Here is a 22,224-nt window from a genome sequence, read left to right on the forward strand (position 1 = left end):
AAAATACACGGTTAGGATCTGATAATCAGCTTGAAATAATCACAAAACAAGAAAACAACACCAAACAAAATTTTGTAACAACAATATTTTCTCCTCAAAAGTCCCTTAAAGTCACGCTGTCAGTTTGAACCCTAGCATACTATTAAGAAGCATATATCAACATAATTCAATTTTGCAGTTTTCCAAATCAAGCAAACAAGCAGTCTTTACATATTTTTGCTTTACAAAGACGCCAATCATGGTACAGTAGGTCAAAGACTTCAGCCCCAGTTCGACTTAACTACAACCCTTCTGATTGTATACACTACACTATTCAGTTCAACAGCGCCAGGCGTAAACCTTAAAGCAGCCAATTCAAATTCCAGCTGTTTGCTTTGAAATATGTTCAATGCCAACCTCTCCCTCTTTCCGTCCGCAAGGAGGTCACAGACCGTTCATATCTGAATGATAACTTCAAATTGCCTTGGCCTCAAAGCCACATCCTTTTTCAAAGACCACCTCAGAGCTGATAGAAAGAGCACAATGAGCATCGATCCATCCATTTTCTACCGCTTATTCCCTTTGGGGTTCGGGGGGCGCTGGCGCCAACCTCAGCTACAACCGGGCGGACGGCGGGGAATGAGCATGTTATTATATTTTTTTTTTCATACAGCAAAAAGTTGGTGCTGTAAAAGGAAAAGACTACAGAGTATATGTTTTTTACTATACGTCTGGTTCGCTAAAGCTGTCGATGGCTACCAGTAGCTCGCCACCCCTTTTCGAGTAGTTTGCCAGTGTACGGAGTAGCTCTCAGAAGGTTGGAGACCCCTGATGTAAATTCATCCTGGTCATGGTAAACTACAAACATTTTATCCTGGGAACTTCTTCTTGGCTGAGTGAACTGTCGCTATGCAAAAAAAGCCATTCACCTGTCACACCTAGCAACAAGGCACTCCCATGTGACCAGATCCCAGGAAACACACCAATACATCAGAGACCCGGCCCTAAAATTCTGAAATAAAAATGTCTTGCAGACTAAAAGGTAGTCCATTTGCCAAAATGCAACTTCTGCAGATGATCTTTATTTGGAAATTGATCAACCGCACACGCAATTCGGTTCAGAGGAATAAGGGTAGTTTTTAAAAGACCTATTGTAACTTTAAAGGCCTACTGAAACCCACTACTACCCACCACGCAGTCTGATAGTTTATATATCAATGATGAAATATTAACATTGCAACACAAGCCAATACGGCCTTTTTAGTTTAGTAAATGGCAATTTTAAATTTCCCGTGAGTTTCTTGTTGAAAACGTCGCGGAATGATGACGTGTGCGCGTGACGTCTCGGACAGTTAGAAAATATTAGCGCTGCGCACACACACAGCTAATAGTCGTTGGTTTAACCGCATAATTACACAATATTTTGGAGATCTGTGTTGCTGAATCCTTTGCAATTTGTTCAATTAATATTGGAGAAGTCAAAGTAGAATGATGGAGTTGGGAAGCTTTGGCCTTTAGCCTTTAGCCACACAAACACACGGTGATTCTTCGTTTAAAATTTACGAAGGTGAAACTGTACTATGGATCACAGCGAACATGGATCCCAACCGAATGTCAACCAGCAGGTTTCGGTGAGAAAATTGTGGTAAAAAGTCGCATCTTACCGGATATCAGCTGAGCTTGTGCCGCCCATACAGCTGCCGTCGACTTCTCTGAGACACTAGTTGCGTCAACACACCCGTGGACACACACCTCCGATTATCAGGTACTGGTAAACTCACTAAAACACTAGCGACACAATAGAATATAAGGGATTTCCCAGAATTAACCTAATAAATGTGTCTAAAAACATCGGAATCCGTCCCAATGTAATCACGTTTTTTTTTTTTTTCTAGTCCGTCGCTATCAATATCCTCAAACATGAATCTTTCATCCTCGCTCAAATTAATGGGGAAATTGTCGTTTTCTCGGTCCGAATAGCTGTTTTTGTTGGAGGTTCCCATTAAAAGCAATGTGAATATGTGAGGAGCCATCTACATGTGACGTCATCGTCTGCGACTTCCGGTAGAGGCAGGGCTTTTCTCTTAGCACCGAAAGGTGCAAACTTTATCGTGGATGTTCTCTACCAAATCCTTTCAGCAAAAATATGGCAATATCGCAAAATGATCAAGTATGACACATGGAATGGACCTGCTATCCCCGTTTGAATAAGAAAATCTCATTTCAGTAGGCCTTTAAACATCCTTGTACATCAGGGGTCCTCAACCTGTTTTTTAAACAGCAGGTAGAAGCTCCTGGTTTTTCAGCAATTTAACATTGAAAAATCAGCACCAAAAAAAGCACCATTTAAAGATGTTTTAGCGTTTAAAGAATTGAAGAATGATCAAAAGAGTTGACATAAATACATACCCAATTCATCCAAATGAATCACTGTCTGTTTCAGTCACTATGTTATTTAGTCACTGCAGTAATTACAACTTGTGCTCACAGCCACAAGAACCACATGACTCAGCAAACTCTTTACAGTATATACAACCTTGTGTTCACTTCACAGCCACAGATGGTTCATCTAATTATTCACATTATTTACACAATACTTTGCTTCATTCGCACATTACTTTGGCATTTTTGCTTTGAAGGCTCTGACTTGATTGACCCTTGCTGGCAAATTTCTGAGCAGCTTGCATTTTCCTTTTTGTTTCTGCTTTAGTGGATTCTGCCTTGGATTGTATAGCCAATGTACGTATATTCGACTCCCTCTCCAGTTCTAACTGCTCCAAATGCAAAAATCATAAAAAGTAAAAACAATGTTTATTCTATTAACTAACTTCTTTTACCTGAGTAACAATTTGTGATTTTTTTGCATGAAATAACGCATATCTTGCACTCATGTTTATGTTTCAAATGATTCAACTATTCAATGCCAAAACATAAACAGTAGAAATAATGAACAACATTTTAGCTAATGTCTTTTTGTAAAACACCAATGAAAATGAAATGTAGCATTTAGACAGGCTGTACTATAGCAAAAGCCATCACATGTCTGCCACTAACATGCGTTTGGGCTGGGCGATATATCGATATACAATATAAATCGCGGGTTTGTCTCTGTACGATATAGAAAATGACTATATCATAATATTCGAGTAGACGCAGATGTTTTTAGCTGCGGGCATTAGACTACAGGCTCTCCTCGCTCTTTCCTGTGTCTCCTTCTCACAGACAAGCAGGCGCACATTCTTACATACGTCACATACTGTTAAGTCACATGTCACATACGTACACGCCCTCGCCCAGCAGAGAGGTAGCGGCGTGGCTAACGTTAGCTGTGATGCTAGCGGGTTGTTGCGAGAGAAAGAAGGTGCGAATCTCGTAACAAATAAAGGAAGAATTAATTCCCAAGAAAAACAGGCCCATCGTCTGGCGGTTGTTCGGCTTCAAGCGGGAATATGTCGAATAGACAACTTTAATTTGTCAAGTGTGGGACACAAGCGTTGCTACCAAAAGTAGCATTACTGCTAATATGTAGCATCATTTGAAAAGTCACCTGCTAATACCTTTAATAAACACAGTTTTGGTAAATTGACTTAGTTGTGTTTTCCTTCTCTGCATGAAAGTTTAAAAGTAGCCTATATTAGTGCAGTATGAACAAGAATGTTGAATGTAGACACATAGAATCACCATACTGCTGTGATTATATGTATCCAGTGTTCATTCAAGGCTAAGGCAAAATACAGAGAAATATATCATGTATCGCAATATGGCCTAAAAATATTGCGGTATTAAAAAGGCAATATTGCCCAGCCCTAATTCCACGCTTCCATGTCTAGAGCAGTTTTGATTTGGGCTTACATGGTAAACAACTCAAATGAATGTTGTGGGCGTTGTTTTATCCAGACACATACAGTACATTTGTCCAAATGTGGCCAAGTACCGGTATGGTATGGTCTTTATTGTCATCAAACAAGTAGAACAACAATTTGTTTTCAGCTTAGACAAACCGTCTACAGGGCTACGGAATAAGAACGCTGATGGGTCGCATTGTGAATTTCCTGGATGTCGTTTACATCGCTAAAAGAAAAATCTAAGGACGAGAATCGCTCTGCCATCTTCCACTAGTTTTTTCAATATCTAATTTCCCGCTTGAATATTCCGTCTTCTCTTCTCCAACTCTCTCGTCGTCATTTGGGATGTGCGTATCTGTTGAGAAATCCCTTCCTGGTTCCATGACCCGCCCTATCTTGCCTCTGATTGGTCTGTCCGTAATGTTTTGCCCTAATCTTAACCAATCGTGACTAATTCTAACCAATCATCATTGATGTTTACCGTACATGTTGTCCCCTGCCCCGTAAAATTATTTCTTTTCTCCCTCTCTCTTATTCTTAGCTAACCGCTACATGGGTCTAAAAATAGCTAAGCTACAAAAATTGACACCTGTTTATTAAGGAGCCAAGCTACTGCCAAGCTACTGGGAAATGTAGGAAGTTAAAAAGTTTTAATGGAAAACTATCGTTTTCACCACTGCAGCCGTAAACCAGAATGGATTACCGAAGACCGTACTCATTACGGGAAAACCGTAGTTGTTGGCAAGTATGGCAAAGAGACGAATCAAGATTTTAACACACATTGTAGGTCGGAAAAAACTAAGAAAAACTGAAAATGTATTTTCATTGTTTTTACAGAGATGAAAAAAAAAGACGGATTTCCGACTATAGAGGGAAAAATCACATGCCACCGGTTTAATGTGAGCGTTATATTCACGGACCGGCTTTCCCTGTGTGGCAGAAAAAAACAGCAAAAAAATTTGCATGAAAAATTAACTCACCATAACTACAGATGTCCGATAAAATCAGGCTGCCGATATTTTTGTCCGATAAATGCTTTATAATGCAATATCGGAAATTATTGGTCTCCAAGTTGTCTATCGGTTTAAAAAAGTTAAATGTATGACTTTTTAGAACGCCGCTGTTTACACGGACATAGGGAGAAATACAGAGCACCAATAAACCTTAAAGGCACTGCCTTTGCGTGCCGGCCCAATCACATAATATCTACGGCTTTTCACACTTACAAGTGAATGCAATTCATACTTGGTCAATAGCCATACAGGTCACACTGAGGGTAGCCGTATAAACAACTTTAACACTGTTACAAATATGCGACACACTGTGAACCCACACCAAACAAGAATGACAAACACATTTCGGGAGAACATCCGCACCGTAACACAACATAAACACAACCGAACAAAAACCCAGAACTCCTTGCAGCACTAACTCTTCCGTAACGGTACAGTATACAGGAGAAGGTCATATTGTTTTATAAGTATCTCCACCATGCCTACATGTGTCATGCTGATTTCGGCAAATTGTCAAGGCTGCAATATCGGTATAGTATTGGAAGTAAATGGTAAATCGATTTTACTTGTGTAGCGCTTTTCTACCTTCGAAGTACTCAAAGCACTTTAACACTATTTCCACATTCAAACACACATTCACACACTGATTGCGGGAGCTTCCATGCAAGGCCCTAACCACGACACATCAGGAGCAAGGGTAAAGTGTCTTGCTAAAGGACACAGCGGATGTGACTAGGATGGCGAACACTGGGTATCGAAACCAGGAACCCTCTACCAACCGAAGATTCTAGCGGGAACTCTCGTTCAACCCTTTTTCATTACGCTTGCACCTCCTGGTACCCCAGCACCTCTAAACCCCTCAAATCTAGACTCCAAACATCCCTGAACAAGCTAATCAGGTTACTTCTAGACCTCCACCCCAGATCACACCTCACTCCTACCCACTTCTCCAAAGTGGGCTGGCTCAGGGTGGAGGACAGAGTCAAACAACTTGCACTGAGCCTAGTCTATAAAATCCGCTACACCTCCCTGTACAGGTCAAACTACTTCCTTAACGTAAATGACCGCCATAACCACAACACCAGGGGGAGCTCCACAAACCACGTTAAACCCAGATTCCGATCTAACAAAGGTCTTAACTCATTCTCTTTCTATGCCACATCAATATGGAATGCACTCCCAACAGGTGTAAAAGTAAGTGCGTCTCTATCTTCCTTTAAAACCGCACTAAAATAATACCTCCAGGCAACTTCAACCCTTTACTAACACCCTCCCCCCTTCACATTCCATCTCCCCGGATTGTAAATAACCAAATGTAAATAATCAAAAGTATTTCTAATGTATATACTTGTTCTTATGCTATTTGAATTCACTATGTTTTCTGCTCGCTGTACATATCCTATGAAGTCAGACCTACACTGTTTTAAGGTCCATTTCTCTGATGATGCAATTGTTGATGACTGACGTGCTGATATCAACCAAACCCTCCTCATCCCACCTCCCAGATTGTAAATAATGTAAACAATGTATATACCCTGATGATTAACTTGTGTGATGACTGTGTTATGCTGATAGTATATATTTGTACCATGAATTGATTTACGTGGACCCCGACTTAAACAAGTTGAAAAACTTATTCGGGTGTTACCATTTAGTGGTCAACTGTACGGAATACGTACTGTACTGTGCAATCTACTAATAAAAGTTTCAATCAATCAATCAATCAATGGACAAAGATAAGACCTTCTGGAGGAAAGTTATGTGGTCAGATGAAAGAAAAATTTAGCTGTTTGGCCATAATTAAGTGTATTCCTGGGGCCACAGCACATGACATTGAAGCTAATCTTAGGGAGCTAACTCGCAACAGGCCTAATAAACAACGTACGACAGGCTAATCGCACCACTAGCTAAGCAAACATTAAGTAGTTGTACACTTTGGCTCCAATGACATTAGGATGAGACAGTCAAAGATTACAAAGAGAAACATAGTTCGGACTTGTAATCTCTCTAGAAAGATGTCTAAGCATCGAGTACTTGTCTCAGGCCCCCTGCCTGCGAGAGGCAACGATGAGAGGTATAGCATCTTAGTCTCGCTTAACAAGTGGCTGGGTAGGTTTTGTAGAGAACAGGGACTAACGTTAATTGATAATTGGCCTTCATTCTGGGGAAAACCGGACTTGCTGATGAGGGATGGCCTTCAGCTTAAACGGGAAGGCGCCATCACTCTATCTAGAAACATAGCTCACTGGTTGAGTCACTCTTGACTACACTAGAGCAAGCTCGGACACAGGCAATTAGTGTATATTAGTGAAAAATTCCTGCACGCGTAGTATTTCCTTTTAGCATGGAAAATTGTATTGCTTTTCTGGTTGACCTATGACATCACACCAAAACAATATTCCTAAATCAATAATTCATTTAAATCATTATAATAAGTATTAATAATTTTCTAACAAGAATAATGATTAGATTTTTTATGAAAATAATATTAATTGTCGAATAAATAACAATATTATAATTTTTCAGCATGTGGCCCTTGGTGGAAAAAGTTTGGACACCCATGTGCTAATAGGCATCACTGTTTACAAATATTAATCATCATAATCATCATTATTATGAAACTCTTAGCGGTCTTGTCCTGCTTTAAAGAAACGTTGACTGGTATTTTACCACTGGCATTCATGTCATTATTCATGGAAGGAGAATTCACAGGGATTTTTTTTTTTTATTTGTGGAAATTAATAAAAAATAATATTCAACCATTTTCTACCGCCTGTCCCGTTCGGGGTCGCGGGGGTTCGCTGGAGCCTATCTCAGCTGCATTCGGGCGGAAGGCGGGGTACATCCTGGACAAGTCGCCCCCTCATCGCAGGGCCAACACAGATAGACAGACAACATTCAAACTCACATTCACACACTAGGGCCAAATTAGTGTTTCCAATCAACCTATTGGGAGGAAGCCGGAGTACCCGGAGGGAACCCACGCATTCACGGGGAGAACATGCAAACTCCACACAGAAAGATCCCGAGCCAGGGATTGAACCAAGGACAACTCAGGACCTTGGTATTGTGAGGCACATGCACTAATATCCATCCATCCATCCATTTTCTACCGCTTATTCCCTTTTTTGGTGTTGCGGGGGGCGCTGGCGCCTATCTCAGCTACAATCGGGCGGACTAATATCCATCAAGACTAAATGTGGTATGCACGCTTCCTCCAGAATATGTTAATGCATATAATGAAAGCAAGTCAAAAGAAAAATCTATTAAATAATGCAAGCATGAATGATAAGCAAGCGAGGTCTGGGCGAGTTAGCACCGCTGGCCCGGCCAACCAGGTTCAAAGGACGACAGGAGGAGAGAAGAGATGGATGTGTCAGCCGTCATGCTAAGCGTGAGTCCTGGAGTAAAATAATGCAGCTCGTTAAGTAAAATGTTAGACCATGAAAAAATTGTTTGCATGTTGGCTTGACTTTGAATTCAACCTTAATTAACTTTTTTTTAGGTTTTTGTTAAGAGTGCTTGCTGGGTTTTCATATGTATTAATTTTCGCATGATTTTTTTTTGACGAATATGTCAAATATAGTCAGTGCTGATTTTAATATACAGTCAAACATTGCGTGTGACAAATGAGACAGTTTGCAGATTCGTGTGCACAAACTACGTATCTCAGCACTCAGCCTCTCAGCTTTTTAAAAAATTAAGTACGACTTCAAAATAATCAACAGGGCCAAGGTAAGTCGCATCCCCAGTACTTTAAAAAAGTAGGTGAGAAACACTCAAGAAATAACTTGTAACAATGTACAAAGTCTGCAAAAAAAGTAAAAGTGATGTTAAGGGTAACAGCATTTTTCCTTTTACTTTTGTCTCTCATTCACAATCCTTATGTAAGAAAAGAAAATAATACAAACCCCGTTTCCATTTGGTAGGTAAGTAGGTAGGTAGGTAGGTGGGTAGGTAGGGAGGTAGGTCTTTATTGTCATTGCAACAGGTAAATAGTGTACAGAGGAATTATTTTATTGTACCATATGTCCCGGCAAGAAATCTGCATTCAAAGGACTCCGGCTTATTAGTGATTCCCAAAGCCCAAAAAAAGTCTGCGGGCTATAGAGCTTTTTCATTTCGGGCTCCAGTACTCTGGAATGCCCTCCCGGTAACAGTTTGAGATGCCACCTCAGTAGAAGCATTCAAGTCTCACCTTAAAACTAATTTGTATACTCTAGCCTTTAAATAGACTCCCTTTTTAGACCAGTTGATCTGCCCTTTCTTTTCTTTTTCTTCTATGTCCCACTCTCCCCTGTGGAAGGGGTCCGGTCCGATCCGGTGGCCATGTACTGCTTGCCTGTGTATCGGCTGGGGACATCTCTGCGCTGCTGATCCGCCCCCGCTTGGGATGGTTTCCTGCTGGCTCCGCTGTGAACGGGACTCTCGCTGCTGTGTTGGATCCGCTTTGGACTGGACTCTCGCGACTGTGTTGGATCCATTATAGATTGAACTTTCACAGTATCATGTTAGACCCGCTCGACATCCATTGCTTTCCTCCTCTCCAAGGTTCTCATAGTCATCATTGTCACCGACGTCCCACTGGGTCATTATTGTCACCGATGTCCCACTGGGTGTGAGTTTTCCTTGCCCTTATGTGGGCCTACCGAGGATGTCGTAGTGGTTTGTGCAGCCCTTTGAGACACTAGTGATTTAGGGCTATATAAGTAAACATTGATTGATTGATTTTAAAGAGCCTGTTGGATGCTGTTGGCCTACATTCTGGGGAAAACCGGTATTGTGTTAGATATAAATATAAACGGAAAACAATGATTTGACAATTATTTTCAATCCATATTCAGTTGAATATGCTGCAAAGACAACATATTTGATGTTCAAACTGATAAACTTTTTTTTTGCAAATAATCATTAAATTTAGAATTTGATGCCAACAACACGTGACGAAGAAGTTGAGAACGGTGGCAATAAACACTGATAAAGTTGAGGAATGCTCATCAAACACTTATTTGGAACATCCCACAGGTGTGCAGGCTAATTGGGAATAGGTGGGTGCTATGTTTGGGTATAAAAACAGCTTCCCAAAAAATGCTCAGTCTTTCACAAAAAGGGATGGGGCGAGGTACACCTCTTTGTCCACAACTGCGTGAGCAAATAGTCAAACAGTTCAAGAACAACGTTTCTCAAAGTGCAATTGCAAGAAATTTAGGGATTTCAACATCTACGGTCCATAATATCATCAAAAGGTTCAGAGAATCTGGAGAAATCACTCCACGTAAGCGGCATGGCCGGAAACCAACATTGAATGACCGTGACCTTCGATCCCTCAGACGGCACTGTATAAAAAACCGACATCAATCTCTAAAGGATATCACCACATGGGCTCAGGGACACTTCAGAAAACCACTTTCGCTAAATACAGTTCATCGCTACATCTGTAAGTGCAAGTTAAAGCTCTACTATGCAAAGCGAAAGCCATTTATCAACAACATCCAGAAACGCAGCAGGCTTCTCTGGGCCCGAGATCATCTAAGATGAACTGATGCAAAGTGGAAAAGTTTTCTGTGGTATGACGAGTCCACATTTCAAATTGTTTTTGGAAGTATTCGACATTGTGTCATCCGGACCAAAGGGGAAGCGAACCATCCAGACCGTTATCGACGCAAAGTTCAAAAGCCAGCATCTGTGATGGTATGGGGGTGCATTAGTGCCCAAGGCATGGGTAACTTACACATCTGTAAAGGCACCATTAATGCTGAAAGGTACATACAGGTTTTGGAACAACATATGCTGCCATCTAGGCGCCGTCTTTTTCATGGACGACCCTTCTTATTTCAGCAATACAATGCCAAGCCACATTCAGCACGTGTTACAACAATTTGGCTTCGTAAAAAAAAGAGTGCGGGTACTTTCCTGGCCCGCCTACAGTCCAGACCTGTCTCCCATCGAAAATGTTTGGCGCATTTTGAAGCGTAAAATACGACAGCGGAGACCCCGGACTGTTGAACGACTGAAGCTCTACATAAAACAAGAATGGGAAAGAATTCCACTTTCAAAGCTTCAAAAATTAGTTTGCTCAGTTCCCAAACATTTATTGAGTGTTGTTAAAAGAAAAAGTGATGTAACACAGTGGTGAACATGCCCTTTCCCAACTACTTTGGCACGTGTTCCAGCAATGAAATTCTAAGTTAATTATTCTTTGCAAAAAGAATTAAGTTCATGAGTTTGAACATCAAATATCTTGTCTTTGTAGTGCATTCAACTGAATATGGGTTGAAAAGGATTTGCAAATCATTGTATTCCGTTTATATTTACATCCAACACAATTTCCTAACTCATATGGAAACGGGGTTTGTATATTTTTCTATTTATGTTCTAACAAGTGTAATAAACACCAGCAAAAGTCAGCTAACAATGGAGCCAATGGGAGTTGCTTTCTTTGCCTATAAGCGCTCTAAAAACATCCGAACCCTCCATCATTGTTTAATATTCATGCTCTAAGTATACATAGTATGTAATCTAGTAACAGCCACATTTATAATAACATGTCATATTTATATATTCTGGTCATTTTAACTGGTCATTTTAAGCATATGGTGTGTATTGATTCAACGGACGCATCACAACGTTGGCGTTTCCCTTCATCATGTGAGACAACAAAGACTACTTTGACCCAGAACCTTATATTTCTGAGCCTGAATATAAAGAGGATGAGGTTAAAGTTTTAGAAGCTGTGTGTTGAACAAATTCAGCTTTCGTTAAACATTAAGTATCATGCCACAGAATTGCTAAGTGCTAAACAAGCCATACAAACTACAAACAAAATAAAATTATCACTTATTGTACAATGTCTGCTCTCACTAGGTTGCTTACTAATGGGATGTTCATATCTTGCCGCTTGGATGTACAATTAATCACAATGCTCTTGCAAGTAAAAATAAAAAAATATAAAAAAGTTGCCGCAAACTAGCGTCTTTTTGTGTGTGTCGTATCCAGGCTTAAGTTGGATGTCAAAGTTGACCAAATTTTCTGTTCAACCTTCTGTTATAAAAGTGAGAGGCACGATTTATAATCTATAATGGACTTTTACCAACTCAGGCAATGCAGCAGCAGTGCACTGGCTCAGTATTTCAATAGCTGTACAAGCTTTAACTATTCGTTTTAACAACAATTGGATTCGATTCAGAATTTGTGGTTACCAATACGATTCAGGGACAATATTTATTTTAGACCAATACGATCGAAATGATTCAGTGAGTTGAAAGCGATTCAGTAACTTTTAGCAAAAAATAAAATATGAAAATCAAGTAGTGTGACAGTGAAATAAATACCGGATACTCGGTGTGGGCGTTTATATGGTCGTGATCCTTGATCGCGATTAATTTGATTTTCATCACAGTCTTCCGCTGTTAGCATATTTCCTCAATCAAACATGGCGGCGGGAATGTTTGTTAGAAGTTACCGCAGTAGTAATCAGTAGGAAACAACAACGCCTGGTATTATCTTGCACGGAACAATCCACCTTAATTGACCGTGATCTTGTGTGCCAGTGAACGCGTGTTAGTGTAAGTGTGCGTGTGTTTGTGTAAAATTGTGTCCTTGTGCCTGCATGCGGCCTCCCGTACCACCGTTGTGAAAGTCAGTCACCTCATGACGTAATGAATGTTGCAACAACATTGTGCCTTGTCCCCTCACACAGCTGGAAGTGCAGTGCAGAAATATGACTAACACTGGCATATAAGTTGAAACACAACATTAAAAGGAGCAACAACTTTACTTTCACTATCTGCTGCAGCTCACCAGTAATCCTGCCCCGAATGCATACTTGCAGGCACTCAGAACATCTATGTAACTGTATTGGTCCCAACTGGGAGAATCAACACACCCACTCATTTAATCAGAAAAGGCTTTTTTATATATAAATATTTTTTACTGTTTGCAAATATTCCACTCCTCTGATACAACAAAGCAAATTATAACCTGCTACCAAAGAATGTACAACAATTCTTCTTAACTAAAGCGGAGAAATATAACCTTAGAGGAGAATCTAATTTAAAACAATTGCATGCACTTAAAACCTTCAGCATATCAGTAAGTGGAATTAAATTATGGAATGGATTAGGTAAAGAAATTAAACATTGTACTGATATGATCCAGTTTAAGAGGATGTTCAAATTAATAGTGCTTACAAAGTACAAAGAAGAAGAATTACGAGAAACACTTTCAACCTTATTGAAAATAAGATATTCTTCATCTCAGTATGTTGGTAATGACTGAATTAATTAATTACATGTGACAGATCTGTTGTATTACTCATTCACGGATGTCATTTTGCTCTTTTGCTGTAAGGAAAGTCAGTAGATGATTGTATATATTTGTGGGCGCTCTGACGTGGGAAAGGGGTAGGATTAAATAAACTTTGCTTCTTCCAACTCCTTTTCGGACATGATGCGGTGTAAGGTGATATGAAACTGTGTGATGTATTGTGTTGTAAATGTGCTCATGTTCAAAATAAACTATGAAAAGAAAGAAACGTACTAAAAAAAAAAATGTGTCACTGCTGTTGGAGTAACAAAAACAATAGTATTTTAATTAAAACAAAACACTGCAGACAGACACCTTGTGTACGGTTTGTTAGTTTGTGGATTAAAAAAACATTTTGTTGATGTCATAATCATTAAATGTATTCTATTTTTTGGTACACATTATTTTACAATATCTAGAATTCAAACTGCACTATAATGTATTTTCATTCAATATAAAATTCAAGTTTTAAAAACTCCATAATGTGAGTCACCACTTGTTGTTTGCCAAAGCACTGATAAGAAGCACTGATGTATACAAGTACAAATAATAATATTACCATTTGCGGTGATATTTCGTGAATGTTAACCTGAAATAAAATTATTATAGTAATCAGTATATCAATGATACTTTGTTTGCTGCAGAATGTTTGGGATGACCAGCAAACAAACAAAATAACAGAGCAAAAAAAGTTTTTTTCTTTACCCCAACAAAACGTACTGAAAAATAAGCAAAACTATGGCTCTAAATTCAGGTACGGACTGTAGTGTGGGGTTACCTGTACTGTTGCACCTCTAGTAAACATAAATATAGATATGGACAAAATGACTGTTGTCAGCTGTTAGTATATATTACATCATTACCTCATTCAAACATGGTGGAATTGTTTGTTACAAGATACTGCAGTAGTAAACAGGAGGGATGTGGTATTCGGTAGTATCCTGCACGGGACCATCTACTTTAATATTCCATCCATTTTCTACTGCTTATTCCCGAACTGGGGCCGCTGGAGCCTATCTCAGCTACAATCGGGCGGAAGGCGGCGTACACCCTGGACAAGTCGCCACCTTATCGCGGGGCCAACACAGATAGACAGACAACATTCAGACTAACATTCACACACTAGGGCCAATTTAGTGTTGCCAATCAACCTATCCCCCGGTTTTAATTTGTGATATTAAAACGGGATCGAATGATATGAAAAAATTGAATCAGGATAATTTTTTTTTTTGCCATATCGCCCAGCCCTACAGGATATTGGATACTGGAAACAGCAGGTGAAGTATCCTATATTATAGTTGTTTCTTCTAATGAAATTAAATATAAATAAATTATGGATACAAGTGAAGTAAATTATATTTATATAGCGCTTTTTCTCTAGTGAATCAAAGCGCTTTACATAGTGAAACCCAATAACTAAGTTACATTTAAACCAGTATGGGAGGCACTGGGAGCAGGTGGGTAAAGTGTCTTGCCCAAGGACACAACGGCAGTGATTAGGACGGCGGAAGGGGGGGATTGAACCTGCAACCCTCAAGTGGCTGGCACGGTCGCTCTACCAACCGAGCTATACCGCCCCACAAGCAAACAACAAAAAATGGCCAATGCATTCACATTTTGATTTTCCTAAAGGATCTCTCCTGAAGGAATAAATAAAGTATTATCCATCTATCCATTATTCTATCTATCTATCTATCTATCTATCTATCTATCTAAATTGAATTAAGTGCAACCAACACTTTAGGTTGAATGAACAAGAGGAAACATTTTCTGCTCACATTTTTATACATTAAATAAATGTTTAATAAAAGTACATTTACCAACATTGTAACCGTCGATTAAAAGTACCCCGACCCGGCCATACAGTATTTGTTCTCCACCCTGGCGTCACCGATATATCGATAAACTCAATATATCGCAGGTTTGTTTCTGTGCGATATAGAAAATGACTATATCGTGATATTCGAGTATACGTTCTCGCGCAGTTGCTTTTAGCTGCGGGCATTACACTGCATGCGTTTCCCACTCTTTCTTGTCTCTCCTTCTCACGGAGACGTAAACCAAGCACACCTTCTTACATACCTCACGTGTGCAACGTAACACGCTCCTGCGGAGCAGAGAGGTAGCGACATGGTAACGTTAGCTGTGATGCTAACGGTGAGGTGCTGGTGGTAATACGAGAGAGAGAAGGTGCGAATCTGGTAACAAATGGAGGAAGAATTAATTCCCAAGAAAAACAGCACTGGCTGCATCGTCTGGCAGTGGTTGGGCTTCAAGCGGGAATATGTTCAACATTTATGCGGCAAAAGTGTTGCTACAAAAAGTAGCTGCACTGCTAATGTAACATCATTTGAAAAGTCACCCGCGAGAGAATGAAGAGTGCTTGAAACTCCGCATGTCAACATCTCCGGCCGGTGCCACACCAACAAAATGCCCAAGAAACTAATTCCAGTTTAATACCATATGAAAAAAAAAAAAAAAAGAGTCAACAACAGAAGGAGATACCGTCCGCAGGAACCTATTATGCAGCTCGTTTTTATTTGACAGTTATTGAAATATCTTGTGTGACATCATGTACAAAAGTGCACATTATTTGTTTTAAACTATTGTAGTGGCGTTCTGTACAAAAAGTACACTTTTTGATATGTTTTGATATGTCATCTTAGTGACATCATTTACAAAAGTGCACTCATAGCTTGTTTCACAATGTCTGTGACAATTTTGCCCTTTCTGCTTTGAAATTAGATGAATGTTTGTGCCACTGCTTAATAACTGTTAAATTAATAAATACAGTTTTGGTCAATTGACTTAGTTGTGACTGTGAATGAAAGTTAAAAAAATGAGCACCTATTAATGCAGTATGAACAAGAATATTTTAATGCAGACATATAGAATCATTATACTGGTGTGATTATATGCATCAAGTGTTCATTCAAAGCTAAGGCAAAATATCAAGATATATATCGTGTATTGTGACATGGCCTAAAAATATTGAGATATCAAAAAAAGGCCATATCGCCCAGCCTTAATGTCACCTCATCCCTGTTGATGGTCATGTAGAGACCCCATCCATCCATCCATTTTTCTACCGCTTATTCCTTTTGGGGTTGCGGGGGGCGCTGGTGCCTATTTCAGCTACAATCGGCGGAGGGCGGAGTACACCATGGACAAGTCGCCGCCTCATCGCAGGGCCAACACAGATAGACAGACAACATTCACACTCACATTCACACACTGGGGACCATTTAGTGTTGCCAATCAACATATCCCCAGGTGCATGTATTTGGAAGTGGGAGGAAGCCGGAGTACCCGGAGGGAACCCACAGAGTCACGGGGAGTACATAAAAACTCCACACAGAAAGATACCGAGCCAGGGATTGAATCCAAGATTACTCAGGACCTTCGCATTGTGAGGCAGACGCACTAACCCCTCTTTCACCGTGCTGCCCTCATTTTATCCAGTTTAAATTAAGTTTTCGTCTGACCGAAGTACAAACGAAAACTGCAGTACCAATGCAAAAAACTTGGAACGCACCTGCATTAGAGACATAACCAAATAGAAGTCAATGCCTCAGTATACATCTGTTCCCAGAACTCCTTTTTGAGTTCCTAGAAGCTAATGTCCATGTTAATAAAGATCCCTCTCCATAATTTCCAAGGATTTCAAAGAGTCGACTTTGTCCTGAAGACTGTTTTTTGGTGCTGAAATGACTTGGTTAGCTTGATTCCTAGAACTTAAGTGCCGTGTGAGAGCAAGACAACACATAATAATAATAATAATAATAATAATAATAAAAAATTAAACCCCGTTTCCATATGAGTTGGGAAATTGTGTTGGATGTAAATATAAACGGAATTTGCAAATCATGGTCAACCCATATTCAGTTGAATATGCTACAAAGACAAGAATATTTGATGTTAAAATTGATAAAAAAAATGTTTGTAAGAAATCATTAACTTTAGAATTTCATGCCAGCAACAGGAGACAAAGAAGTTTGGAGAGGTGGCAATACATACTGATAAAGTTGCTCATCAAAAACTTATTTGGAACATCCCACAGGTGTGGAGGCTAATTGGGAAAAGGTAGGTGCCATGATTGGGTATAAAAACTGCTTCCCAAAAAAATGCTCAGTCTTTCACAAAAAAGGATGGGGCGAGGTACACCCCTTTGTCCACAACTGCGATAGAAAATAGTCAAACAGTTTAAGAACAATGTTTCTCAAAGTGCAATTGCAAGAAATTTAGGGATTTCAACATCTACGGTCCATAATATCATCAAAAGGTTCAGAGAATCTGGAGAAATCACTCCACGTAAGCGGCATGGCCGGAAACCAACATTGAATGACCGTGACCTTCGATCCCTCAGACGGCACTGTATCAAAAACCGATATCAATCTCTAAAAGATATCACCACAGTGCTCAGGAACACTTCAGAAAACCACTTTCGTTAAATACAGTTCATCGCTACATCTATAAGTGCAAGTTAAAGCTCTACTATGCAAAGTGAAAGCCATTTATCAACAACATCCAGAAACGCCGCAGGCTTCTCTGGGCCCGAGATCATCTAAGATGGACTAATGCAAAGTGGAAAAGTGTTCTGTAGTCTGACGAGTCCACATTTCAGATTGTTTTTGGAAATATACGACATCGTGTCATCTGGACCAAAGGGGAAGCGAACCATCCAGACTGTTATCGACCTAAAGTTCAAAAGCCAGCATCTGTGATGGTATGGGGGTGCATCAGTGCCCAAGGCATGAGTAACTTACACATCTGTGAAGGCAACATTAATGCTGAAAGGTACATACAGGTTTTGGAACAACATATGCTGCCATCTAAGCGCCGTGTTTTTCATGGACGCCCCTGCTTATTTCAGCAAAACAATTCCAAGCCACATTCACAACGTGTTACAACAGCATGACTGTGTAAAAAAAAAAAAGAGTGCGGGTACTTTCCTGGCCCGCCTGCAGTCCAGACCTGTCTCACATCGAAAATGTGTGGCGCATTATGAAGCGTAAAATACGACAGCGGAGACCCCGGACTGTTGAACGACTGAAGCTCTACATAAAAAAAGAATGGGAAAGACTTCCACTTTCAAAGCTTCAACAATTAGTTTCCTCAGTTCCCAAACGTTTATTGAGTGTTGTTAAATAGAAAAGGTGATGTAACACAGTGGTGAACATGCCCTTTCCCAACTACTTTGGCACGTGTTGCAGCCATGAAATTCTAAGTTACGTATTATTTGCAAAAAAAAATAAAGTTTATGAGTTTGAACACCAAATATATTGTCTTTGTAGTGCATTCAATTGAATATGGGTTGAAAAGGATTTGCAAATCATTGTATTCCGTTTATATTTACATCTAACAAAATTTCCCAACTTTAATGGAAACGGGGTTTGTAAGATGGAGTGATGCAAAGTGGAAAAGTGTTCTGTGGTCTGACGAGTCCACATTTCAAATTGTTTTTGGAAGGGGAAGCAAACCACCCGGACTGTTATCAACGCAAAGTTCAAAAGCCAGCATCTGTGATGGTATGGGGGTGCATTAGTGCCCAAGGTATGGGTAACTTACACATCTGTGAAGGCACCATTAATGCTGAAAGGTACATACAGGTTTTGGAACAACATATGCTGCCATCTAAGCGCCGTCTTTTTCATGGACGCCCCTGCTTATTTCAGCAAGACAATGCCAAGCCACATTCAGCACGTGTTACAACAGCATGACTTCGTTAATAAAGAGTGCGGGTACTTTTCTGGTCCGTCTGCAGTCCAGACCTGCCTCCCATTGAAAATGTGTGGTGCATTATGAAGCGTAAAATACGACAGCGGAGACTCCGGACTGTTGAACGACTGAAGCTCTACATAAAACAAGAATGGGAAAGAATTCCACTTTCAAAGCTTCAACAATTAGTTTCCTCAGGCGCCAGCGCCCCCCGCAACCCCGAAAGGGAATAAGCGGTAGAAAATGGATGGATGGAGTTCCCAAACGTTTATTGAGTGTTGTTAAATGAAAAGGTGATGTAACACAGTGGTGAACATGTCCTTTCCCAACTACATTGGCACGTGTTGCAGCCATGAAATTCTAAGTTAATTATTATTTGCAAAAAAAAATAAAGTTCATGAGTTTGAACATCAAATATCTTGTCTTTGTAGTGCATACAACTGAATATTGGTTGAAAAGGATTGGTGAATCATTGTATTCCGTTTATATTTTCATCTAACACAATTTCCCAACTCATATGGAAACGGGGTGTGTAATAACAATAATAATAATAATGACATTAATATTATTATTATTACACACCCCGTTTCCATATGAGTTTGTAATAATAATAATAATAATAATAATAATAATAATTACAGCGGGATTCACAGTGGAAGAGGGGTTAGTGCGTCTGCCTCACAATACAAAGGTCCTGCAGTCCTGGGTTCAATCCCAGGTTCAGGATCGTTCTGTGTGGATTTGGCATGTTCTCCCCGTGAATGCGTGGGTTCCCTCTGGGTACTCCGGCTTCCTCCCACTTCCAAAGACATGCACCTGGGGATAGGTTGATTGGCAACACTAAATCGACCCTAGTGTATGTCTATTTGTGTTGGCCCAGCGATAAGGTGGCGACTTGTCCAGGGTGTACTCCGCCTTCTGCCCGATTGTAGCTGAGATAGGCTCCAGCGCCCCCCGCGACCCCAATAGGGAATAAGCGGTAGAAAATGGATGTATGGATGGACAATGACAGCTTGCTTACCCTTGAGACAGTCAGGTCCGTCATCAGCTGTTCGAAGGCCAGCGTCTCTTCTGCCTGCTTCTGGTTGTGCAGCGCTATCTTCTCGCTGAACTTCCGTGGGTTCGAGCCCCCTGCGCCTGGGGAGCCGGACATGCTGCGCCCTTCAACTACTTTGAAAATTAAAAAAAAAAAAAAAGATATTATTTATCTTCCAAGATCTTTCTGTGGGTGGTACTCCATCAAAAAGTTGACGTATATCCCATTGGTATATATGGATGTGTATTTGAGGGGGGGCGGGATGAAAAGAACTTGTCACAACTGAGTTAATCAAGCATTTGCCCGCAACTTAAAAAAAAAGTTGCTATTGTTGTGACTTTAGAAGAAGAAGATGTTGTCAGAGCTGTGAAACAGAACACGGACGTGAGCGGGCTAGCAAGTAGCTGCGCTAGCTAAATGACTGAGCTTTCACATCCACCTGTAACCTTTCCACGCACTCCACGCAAATGAAAACACGGACTCGTCGACGCTGTCATTCGACAAAAGCTCGGCCAACATACATCCGACTGAGTCGTCTCCAGCTTGTTTGTCTTAAAATAGTCATGAAAAGTAGGTTGCTGGGTTAGCCGCGAGCGTGCTAACAGTTAGCTCAGCTTCCAAGTTGTATTTTCAACAAGTGTCCGCGCTTCTGATCCGGAGTCCTTCAGTGTTGACTTGCTTCAAAAAAAACGCATTTTTCCATGACCACGCCAGCTCACACTCGAAGCAAAGGCACAGTCCTCAGGTCCATACTTTAACCGACAGATGACAGCGGAATGGAGCCTTGCGTTAATCCACGGGCAGCACGGCAGACCTCAAACTCCGACCCGACGACCCCGACAACACAAACAGCAAACTCCGAGGCTTGAGACTCATCCCTTCCTCACGGATGGACGCTTAATTCTTCTGAAGTGTCTGTTTGCCGTGTCACCATTTTAATCGTGGCATGACAAGCCTTGTTACGGCAACTCTGCTCCGATGGCTTTTTTATCTTACGGAGAAAAACATTGCCTCCTTAAATTCTAACCACTGCCATAAAAGACCACACGGGGGCGACAAAATCCTCCAGCAGGATTATAGTGTTTAGACCAGGGGTCCCCAAACTTTTTGACTGGGGGTCGGCATTGGGTTAGAACAGGGGTCGGGAACCTTTTTGGCTGAGAGAGCCAAAAAGCCAAATATTTTCAAATGTATTTCCGTAAGAGCCATATAATATTTTTTTTAACACTGAACACAACTAAACACGTGCATTTTTAAATAAGACCAACATTTCTAGAGTATAATAGGTCTCTTATTCTATGTAATAACATTGTTATTCTGAAGCTAACTGTGGAGGGGGCGTGGCCTTCGGGCCTGTAGCGACAGGTGCATAGATGGCCCACCTGGACCTTGTTATCAAATCACCTGTCACTCTGTTATAAGCAGCAGACTGTAGGAGAGACTGCGTTGGGGCTGGAAATACTATTGCTGGAAAGCAACTGAGAGACTTATTGAAAAATAAAACAATATTGTAACCCTGAAACAGGCTCTCAGGTCGGTGCTTGGGGGTCTGAAGAACCACCAGGAGGGCAAGCTCCACACTAACCAATAATAAATAAATAACTTCTTACCATTAACGCAACTTCTTGAACAAGTGCGTTAGAAAATGGATGGATGGATTAAAAATGCATGAAAATGTTTTATATTTTGAACATTATTTTCAACACTGTGATTACAAGTGGAATTATTCATTACTTATCGTGTTAAGCAAAGTCAGCTCAGATTTATCAGAGAGCCAGATGCAGTCATCAAAAGAGCCACATCTGGCTCTAGAGCCATAGGTTCCCTACCCCTGGGTTAGAAAAATTTATATATACGATATATATATACATATATACATATCATATATATACATATATATATATATATATATATATATATATACATACATATATATATATATATATATATATATATATATATATATATGCCCCAAGTGGAGGAGTTCAAGTACCTAGGAGTCTTGTTCACGAGTGGGGGAAGAGTGGATCGTGAGATCGACAGGCGGATCGGTGCGGCGTCTTCAGTAATGAGGACGTTGTATCGATCCGTTGTGGTGAAGAAGGAGCTGAGCCGGAAGGCAAAGCTCTCAATTTACCGGTCGATCTACGTTCCCATCCTCACCTATGGTCATGAGCTTTGGGTCATGACTGAAAGGATAAGATCACGGGTACAAGCGGCCGAAATGAGTTTCCTCCGCCGGGTGGCGGGGCTCTCCCTTAGAGATAGGGTGAGAAGCTCTGCCATCCGGGAGGAGCTCAACGTAAAGCCGCTGCTCCTCCACATCGAG

The 22,224-nt window shown here is 40.5% G+C and overlaps 1 protein-coding gene across 5 annotated transcripts in view; it reads right to left on the reverse strand.

The window, feature by feature from the left end:
- Positions 1-20,934, reverse strand: part of crtc3 (CREB regulated transcription coactivator 3) — a 127,337-nt gene extending 106,403 nt beyond the window's left edge. For 2 of the 5 annotated variants that reach the window (XM_061887466.1, XM_061887467.1), the window contains exon 1: positions 19,881-20,933. In XM_061887466.1, the coding sequence (XP_061743450.1) occupies positions 19,881-20,012 (132 nt within the window). In that variant the 5' untranslated portion in view covers positions 20,013-20,933. Of the gene's footprint in view, positions 1-19,880 lie in introns of all 5 variants that reach the window. The other 3 variants (XM_061887465.1, XM_061887468.1, XM_061887469.1) reach the window with 3 other exon arrangements.
- Positions 20,935-22,224: the final 1,290 nt, after the last annotated feature.

This window comes from Nerophis ophidion, linkage group LG25 (assembly GCF_033978795.1).
Source record: "Nerophis ophidion isolate RoL-2023_Sa linkage group LG25, RoL_Noph_v1.0, whole genome shotgun sequence".
NCBI lineage: Eukaryota > Metazoa > Chordata > Actinopteri > Syngnathiformes > Syngnathidae > Nerophis > Nerophis ophidion.